Source organism: Thalassophryne amazonica, chromosome 11 (genome assembly GCF_902500255.1).
Source record: "Thalassophryne amazonica chromosome 11, fThaAma1.1, whole genome shotgun sequence".
Classification (NCBI taxonomy): Eukaryota; Metazoa; Chordata; class Actinopteri; order Batrachoidiformes; family Batrachoididae; genus Thalassophryne; species Thalassophryne amazonica.
The window spans coordinates 86,911,924-86,926,683 of NC_047113.1; the positions used below are offsets into that span (position 1 = coordinate 86,911,924).

General features: G+C 41.8%; 1 protein-coding gene across 1 annotated transcript in view; it reads left to right on the plus strand.

The window, feature by feature from the left end:
- Positions 1-14,760, plus strand: part of snx25 (sorting nexin 25) — a 98,072-nt gene that overhangs the window by 70,556 nt on the left and 12,756 nt on the right. Inside the window, exons 14-18 of the mRNA XM_034182325.1 lie at positions 3,656-3,796; positions 9,311-9,424; positions 11,828-11,905; positions 13,896-13,979; positions 14,081-14,198. Coding sequence (XP_034038216.1) covers positions 3,656-3,796; positions 9,311-9,424; positions 11,828-11,905; positions 13,896-13,979; positions 14,081-14,198 — 535 coding nt within the window. The remainder of the gene's footprint in view (positions 1-3,655; positions 3,797-9,310; positions 9,425-11,827; positions 11,906-13,895; positions 13,980-14,080; positions 14,199-14,760) is intronic.

Genomic DNA, 14,760 nt, shown 5'->3' on the forward strand with positions numbered 1-14,760 from the left:
GCAGTCGTTTGTAGTGCTGCTTCCTGATCCAGTTCTGGGGGAACGGTCTTCTGCACAGCAGTTGACACCCCTACAATGGTCTCTGGACCCACAGATTTAGTTAAGCTCCCTGACTTTGTGAGCTGGTCCATTCTCTCGTGACCTGGAATACGTGTATGACCAGGTACCCAAACTATAACTACATCATGAATGTCTCTCTGTGTGTTGAGTTCCTGGACACACTCCCACACCAGAGCTGATGAGAACAGTGGCCCTTTAACGGCTCTTATATACACCTGACTATCTGAGTAAATAAAAACTCTTTTACCTCTTAAAATTGAGGCTAATCAGGAGCTTCACACACTGAATGACAGCAAACACCTCAGCCTGAAAGACGGTGGTGTGTCTGCCCAGTTCAAAGCTCTCTTCCTGTGTCAGGGCGTCATGTTGTATTAACACTCCTGCTCCGGCTTTCCCCCGATCAATGATCCGTCTGTAAAACAGGTGATTATAGGTGAGGTTGTGTTCAGAGCCGGGTCTGACCATGACTCTCTCCCTGTTATCACTGTACTAAATTTATTCACAAAAGAATATCTTTTTCCTACCTTATCACATTGGAAAGTTATAAGCGGAAGATCTGCTGATACTCTTTCCCTGATTAAGGTATGAAGGGCATCTGCTAGTCTTTGCCACTTGCCCAACTGGTGCAACCTTACTGACGTAGAAACTGCCTCTCCAACAGTGTAGAGGTCCAGAGGGGCTAAGTTCAGACCTACTTCTAAAGCTGCTGTTGGTGTTGTCCTGAGGGCACTTGTGATGCAAAGGCATACCACTCTTTGAACATGAGTCAGCATAACCCTTGCAGGTCCCTGCTCCACTCAGGTCCACCAAACTGTCGCAGCATAACTTTGCATGGGTCTTAAGTCTCGGTCCCACTGAATAATGAAGGCTGAAGAAGGAGCCACGCATGGGTGTGGAGTGATTATTTGAAGAATGACCCACGTTTTCATCTTAACACGTATCCACTATGAAGGTGCCACTATGTGCCTCTCTGTACCCCGCATGAGCCGCGGAGCAGCCTCTAGTGAGCTACGACCAACCTGTCATTACAGCCTCGAATGGCTCGCATCAGCCACACTAAGCCACGTAGCGCCATGATAGCGCCATGATAACGCCATGTTGGCGCACGTTTAGGCATGAGTTTGGTCCAAACCTCCAGCCCTCCCACACCTGGTCCCTTTAAAGTGTGGGTTTTCAATTCACAGATTCACAGCAGCATTTAAAGATGTCCCTTCTTTTTTTCTTTTTTTTTAACGCAGTCCAAAAATAGACACTCCATCACAGTTCCGCAGTTGTGCGCTGTGCGCCAGGCTGCAGTCCACCTGTAATGCACCAGACCAGCTAGACCCGAACCACTGCTGTTGTCCTTTCATGGACAGCCGCCTCTCTGCTCTTTCTGGCTTCCGTTCCGTCCGTGGCTTGCTGGCTTTATTTTTTCCCTGGCTTTAAGCACAATCATTTTTACAACGTGATTCCACTTTTGACTTTGTGTTTGTCTGTTTATTTCTGCAAAAGCGCTCTTTTGCGCGCGGTGCCGTTCTGCATACAGAATGAGGTGCCGTTTTATTATATACACCTGTGGATCATTTTCAATATATATATTTCTTTATTTCTTCCGCATCTTACAAGTCACCATGATACAACTTTTAACTTTGTGTTATGTCTTCAAAGTCGGTCTTTTGCGCGCTCTCCACCTGTGTTGCCGCACAGATCTTGCTCTTAGCTGCTCCACTGTTATCTTCCATGGCTTTAAACACACATCCACTTTCACGCAGTCACCCAAATTTTAACTTTGTGTTCGTCCAATATTGACTGAAATATCACTCTTTTGTGAGCTGGTGTTCTGCCTAAATGCTCCTTTGAAGCGTGATGAGGAGTCACTACTGCCTCAGTGCGCACTCACAGCGGAGCTCATGTGATACATTAATTCCAGAAGTGATCACAGGTATTTTCGGCATCCAAGGTTTGACAGAAAATGATTAATCCGCTACAAAATAATTATTTTATATAGAGTCCAGCGCACAGAGCAGTTGGAATTTGGTGCGCAAAGAGGAGACCCGCTCCAAAAATAGCCTCTCAGGTCCTGCCTCAGTGCGCACACACAGTGATCCATTAACAAGATATTAAATCAGCATACTTTTACATACAACAGACATCAACATACAGACAGACTTTTATAGCAAGGAACTGTTTTATCAAGCTATAAAAAACATTAAAAAATAATTACCTTAAGCTGTTCAAAATACATCCCACATGGAGCAGGAAAGAGGAAAAAAAAGTGTCCAGATGAAACAGTCCTCTGTGATGCCAGAAGTGATTAGAAGTGTTTTCAACATCCAAGGTTTGGCAGAAAATGATTAATCCTCCAGCGCACAGAGCAGGTGCAATTGTGTGCGTAAGAGGAGGAGACGCTCCAAAAATAGCCTCTCAGGTCCTGCGAAGGTGCCAGGCGCACGGATAATGGACTTTTTGCAGACTCGTAAGCACCACGCAAATGCCTCTAAGCTGTCGCAGTAACTCGAACACAAACTGCGCCACGCTGTTGTTGCTAAATTTTGAACATCTTGAAATTAGCGCCACGCTCAGAGAGGAGCCTCGTTAACTGAAGATAATGCCTCTAAGAGCCACTCTGAGCCACTATAATGCCACGATAGCTCACGAAACAAAAAAAAAAACAGGGTGCGTGGCTCCTTCTTCACTCCTTCTTCACTCGGTGGGACCGAGGCTTTACCACCGAAGTGTAGATCATCTCATCACATTGGGACTAACACCCCCAACTTCATCTGACAATACGACGGCACTGTTCTAAACTGAGAATTGCTTTATGACATTTCTCAGTTATATGTCTCTTCAAGTTAAGTTTGTTATCTAAATAGACACCAAGGAATTTAAAAGACTCTGATAGTCTTAGCTCGATACTGCCCAGTTATGGTAGAACTAGACTGAATTTGCTTCACTTATTTGTGAAGAGGACAATAACTGTTTTGTGTGGATTCACAAACTGTTGGACACACACCACTTCTCTACTGTCCTGAGAGCATTCTGCATGAGTTCTGAAATGTTCCTAAAACAGAATCCCTCAATAAAGACAGCTAAATCATCTGCATACCCTTCTGACTACAGTCTGAGATTATGTAACTGGGTGAGGAGGCTGTCCATAACAAGTAACCAGCGAAGAGGAGAGATAACCCATCCTTGACAACACTCGTGCTTCACTGCCATCGTCACTGTACTGTCACCAAGTGAAGTCGTTGCCCTTCTACATTGAAGCATGGCAACAATCCATCTAGTGACAGCGCTGTTCACATGTTTGGACTGCAGAGCAACAAGAGGCATTAGCTAACTTTGCTATAACCAAACTGGTCTGGACATGTAAGTCCAGACCAGTTGGGTCAGATAAGTATATGCAGACATACTGGACATAAGTGAGTGGTGAGATTGTGTTTTGGGCACACAAAGTGCTCCAGTGGCACGTAAATGAAACAATGAAACCTCTTGTAGCCCAAAGTCTCACAAAATCTTTTTAGTGTCTCGTGTCACTTATTGCAACTCCAGTTAATAAAATTTGAATTAAGGCAATTTAATTTAGTGATGTTTATGGCTTTGTGTCATTTAGGCTACAGAGGAAGCTGGAGAGACAGTCGCTTCTTACAGTGTGTGTGTCAGCCTGGTGGAAAGAGAGGAGACTCCCTCCAGCCGCTGGAGTGTCCAAAGGAAGCTCACAGAATTCCAGATGTTGCACCGCAAACTGACAGAGGTAACGCAACACTCATGTCATCTGTGCATAAGCTTTTTTTGTCTGAACAGCAGTATCACTATTCTTGTACTGCATTGCCACTAGTTAAGAAACACCAAAAGATGTCTTGTTTATGTGGAGATGGACTACAACATTTTTTTTTTGCTGAGAATTTATCAACAAAAATAAGCTACATGGATATTTCATATCAGTAACAGGGGTTTGCCATATAACCTCAAAATTATATCACCATATTTCAAGGATGTTTGCAATAAGGATCTTTATAGTAATGATTAGAGGCTGACATACTGGTCTCACTTTCAGACACAGTTAGGCTTGTGTCATTGTGTGCGCCAGAACATGAATGCAATATTGCACCATTTGAAATAGCAAATTGAAAATGCACTTAATAGAAATATATATTTAAAAAGCAAACACACATAGGGATATTTAGCAGGACTCGCCCATCCATCGCAAAGATGACTGCTGGCATTACAGTTCAGTGCAGCTACAGGTAATTTGATGTTAATAAGGTTGAATTAAATGTAAGGTCACTTCTGACTGTGTAATGCAGAACATTGCTGTCAGTTATGGTAATCAGTTTTACAACTGTCATATTCTCTGTCTGAAGGTTTTAAATCTGGGGGAGTCTATGCCCCCAGACGAGCAATATTGCACGCCACCAGTGCTTTTGTGCTGGTTTAGAATCCAGCTTGGATGAGTGTCCCTCTCGCTGCCAAGTGGAGCTGAGCTACGTTACATATGCCCACACAACAGAGCTTCTGTGAGGATCTGTCACACTTTAAAACCTGTCAGCCTGGATAGTGAGTGAATTTTATAGCTTTCCAGTGTGCAGTCTGCAGTCTTACAATACTCATTCCACTTGCATGTGCAGCACTTGTGTCCTCAAACTGCCACTCACTGCTCTCCCCTTCCCCGCTCACACGGTAGCATGGCTGATGGAAGAGAGACTCTCACTCATTTTTGCACAGTGATACCAGCTAATAACTCCACAAGCTTGTCTGGAGCAGTCATACTTGACATTATAAGCCAGAAGAGGAGAAACATTGCCATACAAACAAAAACACATTAAAACTACCAGGAAAAAGTAAAGCGGACAGCTTGCCAAACACACCAGTGCCATCTTGCTGCTCTCCTAATCTGTAATGAAAGCCCAGCTATTTACCATAGTCATGCGTCTGAGCACCCTGGGTGCTTCACGCAAAATTCTGCTTGAAGTGGGGGTGAGTGTTTGCACAAACATGGCCAAATATTATGTTTGTCAGACCATCCATTTCAATAAAATGCCTGATTTCCTCACAAATAAAGAATAACTCACTCGTCTGTCTGTTTTTTTTCCTATCCTTTTGTCATTTATTAAATATGTTCCTTATCAGTTGATGTCTGGTTCAGTTTAAAAAAAAAAAAAAAAAAAAAAGGTGACGTGACATGCATGGGCAGTTTTCAATGTTAACCACATGGATAATAATTTACTTAACTGATTTTTCAGAGTTTATATTAAAACAGAAAACTCTGGCACACATGGAAGCTTAAAGTTCCTACCTGACAGTTGAATAACTCATTTGTTGCTGTCCGTGATTCCTGCTCATTAAGACAAAAAATCCATACTTTTCCTGTCAGCCTCTCACTGAAAACAGTAGAACATCCAGTCTGTGGCTGACTGTCAACATGTTAAGTCAGTTTTCTCAGTGTTTTACGTCCAGAAATGCTGCGTGTGCTCTCTGTGTCCTACTCCGTCATGCTCAAAATGGTAAACAAACGAACAGGCAACAGGAAAGTTTTGAATGTACACAAAAGTTTGGCAAACTTTGAAGACATCATCTGACAAGAAACTCATATTGCTGGATGGAAAAAGGACTTTTATCAGACAAAAACGTACACAAACTGAAAGGAGCTCCTTCACGGTGTCACTGTACAAAGCTAGCCACATTGTCACAGAACACTTCCTGTTTATTGCACAAGTCTTTCACAATAAGAGCACAGGACAAACTGATTATGTCATCACAAGTCCGACACGAAGACGAGAAAAATATCATGAAAACTCTATTTTTTGCTTTTTATAATAAGCTGGGGATCATGGAATTAATTTATTTTAGGTGGGCATTTACAACCCCAATTCCACTGAAGTTGGGGCGTTGTGTAAAATGTAAAGAAAAACAGAATACAATGATTAGCAAATCATCTTCAACCTATATTCAATTGAATACACCACAAAGACAAGATATTTAATGTTCAAACTGATCAACTTTATTGTTTTTGTGCAAATATTTACTCATTTTAAAATGGATGCCTGCAACACATTTCAAAAAAGCTGGGACAGTGGTATGTTTACCACTGTGTTACATCACCTTTCCTTCTGACAACACTCAATAAGCGTTTAGGAACTGAGGACACTAATTGTTGAAGCTTTGTAGATGGAATTCTTTCCCATTCTTGCTTGATGTACGACTTTAGTTGTTCAACAGTCCAGGGCCTCCGTTGTAACACATGCAGAATGTGGCTTGGCATTGTCTTGCTGAAATAAGCAGGGACGTCCCTGAAAAAGACGTTGCTTGGATGGCAGCATGTGTTGCTCCAAAACCTGGATGTACCTTTCAGCATTGATGGTGCCATCACAGATGTCTAAGTTGCTCGTGCCATGTGCACTAACACACCCCCATACCATCACAGATGCTGGCTTTTGAACTTCGCGCTAGTGACAATTTGGATGGTCTTTTTCCTCTTTTCCGGAGGACACAACGTCCATGATTTCCAAAAACAATTTGAAATGTGGACTCATCAGACCACAGCACACTTTTCTACTTTGCGTCTGTCCATTTTAAATGAGCTCGGGCCCAGAGAAGGCGGCGGTGATTCTGGATGTTGATGATGTATGGCTTTCGCTTTGCATGGTAGAGTTTTAACTTGAACTTGTAGATGTAGCATTGAACTGTGTTCACTGACAATGGTTTTCTGAAGTGTTCCTGAGGCGACGTGGTAAGATCCTTTACACAATGATGTCAGTTTTTAATGCAGTGCCACCTGAAGGATTGACAGTCACGGGCATTCAGTGTTGGTTTTTGGCCTTGCTGTTTATGTGTAGAAAGTTCTCCAGATTCTCTGAAGCTTTTGATTATACACTCAACAAAAATATAAACGCAACACTTTTGGTTTTGCTCCCATTTTGTATGAGATGAACTCAAAGATCTAAAACTTTTTCCACATACACAATATCACCATTTCCCTCAAATACTGTTCACAAACCAGTCTAAATCTTTGATAATGAGCACGTCTCCTTTGCTGAGATAATCCATCCCACCTCACAGGTGTGCCATATCAAGATGCTGATTAGACACCATGATTAGTGCACAGGTGTGCCTTAGACTGCCCTCAATAAAAGGCCACTCTGAAAGGTGCAGTTTTGTTTTATTGGGGGGGATACCAGTCAGTATCTGGTGTGACCACCATTTGCCTCATGCAGTGCAACACATCTCCTTCGCATAGAGTTGATCAGGTTGTCAATTGTGGCCTGTGGAATGTTGGTCCACTCCTCTTCAATGGCTGTGCAAAGTTGCTGGATATTGGCAGGAACTGGTACACGCTGTCGTATACGCCGGTCCAGAGCATCCCAAACATGCTCAATGGGTGACATGTCTGGTGAGTATGCCGGCCATGCAAGAACTGGGACATTTTCAGCTTCCAAGAATTGTGTACAGATGCTTGCAACATGGGGCTGTGCATTATCCTGCTGCAACATGAGGTGATGTTCTTGGATGTATGGCACAACAATGGGCCTCAGGATCTCGTCACGGTATCTCTGTACATTCAAAATGCCATCAATAAAATGCACCTGTGTTCTTCGTCCATAACAGACGCCTGCCCATACCATAACCCCACCGCCACCATGGGCCACTCGATCCACAACATTGACATCAGAAAACCGCTCACCCACACGACGCCACACATGCTATCTGCCATCTGCCCTGGACAGTGTGAACCGGGATTCATCCGTGAAGAGAACACCTCTCCAACGTGCCAAATGCCAGCGAATGTGAGCATTTGCCCACTCAAGTCGGTTACGACGACGAACTGGAGTCAGGTCGAGACCCCGATGAGGACGACGAGCATGCAGATGAGCTTCCCTGAGATGGTTTCTGACAGTTTGTGCAGAAATTCTTTGGTTATGCAAACCGATTGTTTCAGCAGCTGTCCGAGTGGCTGGTCTCAGACGATCTTGGAGGTGAACATGCTGGATGTGGAGGTCCTGGGCTGGTGTGGTTACACATGGTCTGCGGTTGTGAGGCTGGTTGGATGTACTGCCAAATTCTCTGAAACGCCTTTGGAGACGGCTTATGGTAGAGAAATGAACTTTCAATACACGAGCAACAGCTCTGGTTGACATTCCTGCTGTCAGCATGCCAATTGCACACTCCCTCAAACCTTGTGACATCTGTGGCATTGTGCTGTGTGATAAAACTGCACCTTTCAGAGTGGCCTTTTATTGTGGGCAGTCTAAGGCACACCTGTGCACTAATCATGGTGTCTAATCAGCATCTTGATATGGCACACCTGTGAGGTGGGATGGATTATCTCAGCAAAGGAGAAGTGCTCACTATCACAGATTTAGACTGGTTTGTGAACAATATTTGAGGGAAATTGTGATATTGTGTATGTGGAAAAAGTTTTAGATCTTTGAGTTCATCTCATACAAAATGGGAGCAAAACCAAAAGTGTTGCATTTATATTTTTGTTGAGTGTATTAAGGACTGTAGATGATGGAATCCCTAAATTCCTTGCAATTGAACATTGAGGAAGATTATTCTTAAACTGTTGGACTGTTTTTTCATGCAGTTGCTCACAAAGTGGTCATCCTTGCCCCATCTTTGCTTGTGAACGGCTGAGACTTTTGGGGATGCTCCTTTTATACCCAGTCATGACACTCACAGTTAGTGTCCTCAGTTCCCAAATGCTTATTGAGTGTTGTTAGAAGGAAAGGTGATGTAACACAGTGGTAAACATACCACTGTCCCGACTTTTTTGAAACGTGTTGCAGGCATCCATTTCGAAATGAGCAAATATTTGCAGAAAAACAATAAAGCTTATCAGTTTGAACATTAAATATCTTGTCTTTGTGATGTATTCAATCAAATATAGTTTGAAGATGATTTGCAAATCATTGTATTCTGTTTTTATTTACATTTTACACAACGTCCCAACTTCATTGGAATTGGGGTTATAATAAACTTTAATTTAAAAATAATTTAATTTCGGGTTGGCGTTTAACCAATTTTCTTCAAACAAGGGAGTTGGCGGATGCTCGGTCCTGGGCGCTCAGATGCGTGAATACGATATAACATGATATGATTTACTTTTTTTTTTTTTTTTTTTTTTTTTTTTTTTTTATCATGTAAAAATGTATACCTGTATTATTGTAGAAGTTATGATATGCTACAGTCCTATCAGAAATTTCCCCCTGTAGAAGCTTTTCATTGCTGTAAAATCATGTTTCATGGTGAGTATCTCTTTGTTTTTCAGTGTTTTCCTTCTTTAAAGAAGCTACAGTTACCATCACTCAGTAAACTTCCCTTCAAATCCATTGACCAGAAGTTCTTGGACAAAAGCAAAACTCAACTCAATGCTTTTCTCCAGGTAATTGTGTGAGTGGTGTCACTCTCTGTAGTAATGACTGCATTTTCATGTATTCTGGAAACATGTTATGACATAAATGCAAAGACACATGAGCAGCACACAATGCACAATATGTCTGCACTCTTTCTTTTTTGTGCAGCTTCACACAGTGATGCAGATTGCTACGGTACCTTGAAAAAGTATTGTCCCCCTTGGTATTTCACACATTTTCATTTATTTATGCCATTTCAGATACAAAAAGTAAATCAGGCTTCTCAATATAAAAATGTTTAAAATGATCTTCCCTAAACTCAAACTGAAAGCAAATCTCTTCAACTTGATATAAATGAATAAAAAATATAAAAGCCAAGATATGATGGGTTGCATAAGTAATCAGCCCCTTTGGTATGATACCTGTGAATAATCAGTTTTATGGCCAGTACTCTTCAGACAAGTTGGGATGGATACATGAACATTTCCAAGTCACTGAATATGCGTTGGATGTTGTTTACATCAATTATGAAAAATACAAACAGTATGGCACTCTATGGTAAATCTGTGTGGAGTAGACAGTTCTCAAAAACTGAGTGACTGTGCAAGAAGGAGAAGAGTGAGGAAAGCCACCAAGGCAACCCAGAAGAAGTTATAGGCTTCTGTGGCTGTATTAAGAGAAATTGTTCATAGTGCATGTTTTGTTTTGCATAAATAAATTAAAATATATTAAATAAACTAGGGGCCAAATACTTTTGCAAGGCACTGTGTATCATTGTGGCTTTCAATTTTTCTCTTATTCACCTGTTTTTGTGTTTGTGCTTCACAAAACCAGCAGTTTTATACATTTGCTTCCAGAGTTTGGTAGCAACATCACTTGAATACTTGTTTGACATGTCCAATGCGTGCTCTTGATAACAACTCATGCACAACACATGATGACACATGGTAAGACATGATCACTGTGTGGGCAAGTCTTTGTGTGACCTGAATGTGCCAAATAAACCTCAAACACACCACCATATCAGAGTTACCGGACACACTAAAGCTTATAGTCTAAGCTTGGTTTGGGTGTTTTATTAACACACCTTTGCTGGCTGGGATGTAGTTTTCATAACTGGTGGCTTTGGTGCAGGTATTAAAAATTACTACCAACTTATTATTGCTTCAGGAACTGTTGATTAATAGTACACAGGCATTTGGGAATTTGATGTATTCGCAGATTTCCATGGATCCGTTGACCAACATGTTCATCTCTGTGCATTGTGCAAATCTGTTGATGCATGACAGGCAGAGTAGGAATTTCTGTTGGACCATAATGCCCTAAAAAATTGAATGCCTATGGCCACCATAGCTTTTGTGTTTCAAGTCCATTTTCAACTACTTTCATTTTATTTTGGCTGGAAGGTTTGCAAATATCACATGACATCACATAGTGTTTGATCAAAAGATTGTCTTGCGTAGCATTCTTTGGAATTTTCAGATGGACTCTTCAAAGCTGAGATTCAGTTTTGAAGAGCACTCAAAGCTCCTCGTATGAGTTCAAAACAAGCCATTCACGGAAGACAGCTACAGAATAACCTACTGTTTTAGCAGACGTCTGTACTATAAATTGTGCTGTTTGCTACCTGTAGCCGGTGGCTTTCTAGCAGTGCACTGATTCACCATCAGGATTTGAATGATTATGCCAGCTACAGGAAAAATGTTTACAAGAAACAATAGCAAAAATGCACGACTTCTTCAAATTGTTTTAAAGGATTTCCTCAGTTCAGCCACATTAGGCATCATAACAGACTCTGATCAGAAGAATCTGCTAAGAGACACAACTGCCTCATTTATTTCCTAACAGAAGAGTGTAAGTGTAGGGCAGCCTGTATTTATTGATCACAGGCATGATACTAAAATACATTGATTACTAGTCTCACCTGACAGGCGAGGTTACTAATGTGAGGGAGAAAGGGAGTGTGCACCTAATAACACGGTTATGCACACAGAAAACACGGGTAAGCTCCAAGGGGCAATTAAGCTATTTATTTACAACTTTATGGTTTAAAACATCTTTATGTTATCAAACGTCACCCCATACAGTTGTCACGAAGAAGCAAACTAGCGATGGAGACCAAAACCATTTTGTGTACAATGCTGTAAAACATGTTTATTTCAGCTGTAAAGCTGGTCAGCTTTTAACATGGGCTTCTATGAGAAATTACTCTATTTTGGATCCAAGCTCAGTTTATTCATTCATTTAGCTGGTCGAGAGGTTGGGGCTTGGTTTTAAACTACTGCTACTCAGTGTGGACAATGATGTCGGCTTTGTGTGTGTGTGTGTGTGTGTGTGTGTGTGTGTGTGTGTGTGTGTGTGTGTGTGTGTGTGTGTGTGTGTGTGTGTGTGTGTGTGTGTGTGTGTGTGTGTGTGTGTTGTTTTTTTTGTAGCGTCTGCTGACGGATGACAGATTGTGTCAGTCGGAAGCTTTGTATGCGTTCCTCAGCCCTTCCCCAGAGCACCTCAAGGTAATGTCTTTCTTTTTGCTGTATTACAAACAAAACACTGACATCATTATGTTTCATACAAATAAGCATAGTTTAGGAATTGTTTTTTCTTCTAGAAATTAAAATCATACTGCAGTGATGTCAGTTTTTACAATGAGAAGTGTGTAAAGTGACAATTGGACCAGGGAACCAAGTGCAGATGCAGAAACACAGGTTAGAGTCGAAGAGTCTTTATTGTCTGCAGACGTAGCTGATGAGATGACGAGTCACTGAACAGAAAGGAGACGAATGGATGACCAGGAGAGCTGGGGAGCCAGAGGTTTTTATCAGGTGCCACAGAGTGGGCCACACTGGGAGACTGCTGTCACTGAAGATTGTGGGTGGCAAGGGAAGGAAGATTGGCGCATGAGCAGGGACACAAAGCTGCAAGAAATGGGACCAAAACAAACTGGAAAATAGTGTATGAAAATGTAGATGTAGGTGGGACAGATATACAGCAGAGTGATGAAAGACCCAATGGCAGGTGTGGTTGTTCAAGAAGCAGCTGCACAGATGAAATGCAGAAGAATTAGCCAAGAGATAGTAACACTAATGTCCAGCATTATATATATATATATATATATATATATATATATATATATATATATATATATCCACACACTGAACAGAAATATAAACGCAACACTTTTATTTTTGCTCCCATTTTTCATGAACTGAACTCAAAGATCGAAAACATTTTCTACATACACAAAAGACCTATTTCTGATGCTGATTAGACAGCATGATTATTGCACAAGTGTGCCTTAGGCTGGCCACAATAAAAAGCCACTCTGAAATGTTCAGTTTTATCATACAGCACAGTGCCACAGATGTCGCAAGTTTTGAGGGAGTGTGCAATTGACATGCTGACTGCAGCAATGTCCACCAGAGCTGTTGCCCGTGAATTGAATGTTCATTTCTCCAACATGGGCAGTATACAATTTGGCAGTACATTCAACCGGCCTCACAGCCACAGACCACGTGTAGCCCAGGACCTCCACATCCAACATATTCACCTCAAGGATAGTCTGAGACCAGCCACCCAAACAGCTGCTGCAAGAATCGGTTTACAGAACCAAAGAATTTCTGCAAAAAGTTTTAGAAACCACCTCAGGGAAGCTCATTTGCACGCTCGTTGTCCTCATCAGGGTCTCGACCTAACTGCAGCTCGTTGTCGTAACCGACTTGAGTGGGCAAATGCTCATTTTCGATGGAGTGTGGCTGCTGATCAACTCTATGCGAAGGGGATGTGTTGCACTGCGTGAGGCAAATGGTGGTCACACCAGATACATACTCTCATGAGCACCACTACCTTAGTTTATGGCAAGCTAAAAGTGAATCTCTTGTTTTGGCTGAACAACTATCCAGTTTCTGGATATTCTGTGTTAGTACGCACCTGCGGCTGACGTGCTTGATGAAAAAGTAGTTCCCAGATAATTGTGATACATTCTTGTGAGATAATGAGTATCTAAATTAAGAGTGGCCGTAATAAATATTTAAGAAACTTAAAGTTTGCGCAACTTCACCTGTTATTGCTGAAGCACATTGACATTGACACGATGGAGTTTGATGCAGAAGAGTTCAGAAAGATACGATTGGAATGTTTTGATTACATTTACAGTTGACGATGAAAGACTTGGGTGTTAGCTTTGTGTTAAAGTCAGAACAAGAATCTGCACTGAAAGAGATCTATCTGGGACAAAGAGACACATTCTGTGTGTTGTCGCTCCAACTAGAGCGGCATGCTGAGCAGTGTGTCAAAAATAGTCCGGCGAGCTCAGTCTGTGGGCGAGCTATCTATCCCACAATGCCAAAATATCAGAGATGTCACTCCAACGAGAGCTGCACTCTGAGCAGGGTGCACCAGATACTGACTGATTTTCTGGCCTTCCTGTGAGATTACTGTAGATGAAAGTTGTTGCAGTGTGGACGTCTTGTTGCTCACTAATGATGTCATGATTCATGTTTGAAGGTGATGTCCATTCAGAAGAAGTCATCTTTCTCTCTGGCCTCCTTCCTGGAGAAACTTCCTGGGGATTTTTTCTCTCACACTGAGGTACAAACAGACACTGCGCTGCTACATTGTGGACTTTGACATTCTGGCTATCTTGCATTCTTATTTTGTGTGTGTGTGCGTGCATGCGTGCATGCTTGCAGGAGGAGGCTGACGATGACAGTGACCTGTCAGACTATGGCGATGAGTTTGATGGGAGGAAAGATGCTCTGGCTGAACCCTGCTTCATGCTCATAGGAGAGATTTTTGAACTCAGAGGAAGTATGTTTTTTTTTGTTGGTTTTTTTTTTATGTTTTTAAAATCATGGTTACAGTTTCAGATTTTAATGAGAAAATTAAGTGTCAATTGACCAATGGAAAAACTGGGTGTGAAGGACTGCTCACTTCACACCATGAATGGGATTTTTTTTTCCACCCCTTCAGAAGATCTTTCAGTGTTTGTTTGCTTTTAATCTGAAGTTAACAGACTGTTCATTTTCACGCTTATATCCACACACGTACCTACACACGTCTGTTTTATTCATACAGATTATCAACTGTCCACGTCAGTCTTGCTCTGTTTCATGAGCTTGTTGCCGATGCAGTGATAACAGCCTGTTAGTCACTGTTGCCATGGTGCAAGTTTTACAAACATATTTCACTCTTCTTCACGTCAAATGCGCACTAAGTGTGTTTGACAGATGGTGCATGTGACAACACTGTACCCTTCTTATATGCCAATCAGGTAGTGCTTTCCACATAAATGAACCCCCCCCCTTTTTTTTTTTTCTCTCTTGTCATGTCTGTTTTCCTCAGAGCAGGTTGTACCCAGAGGACATGAGGT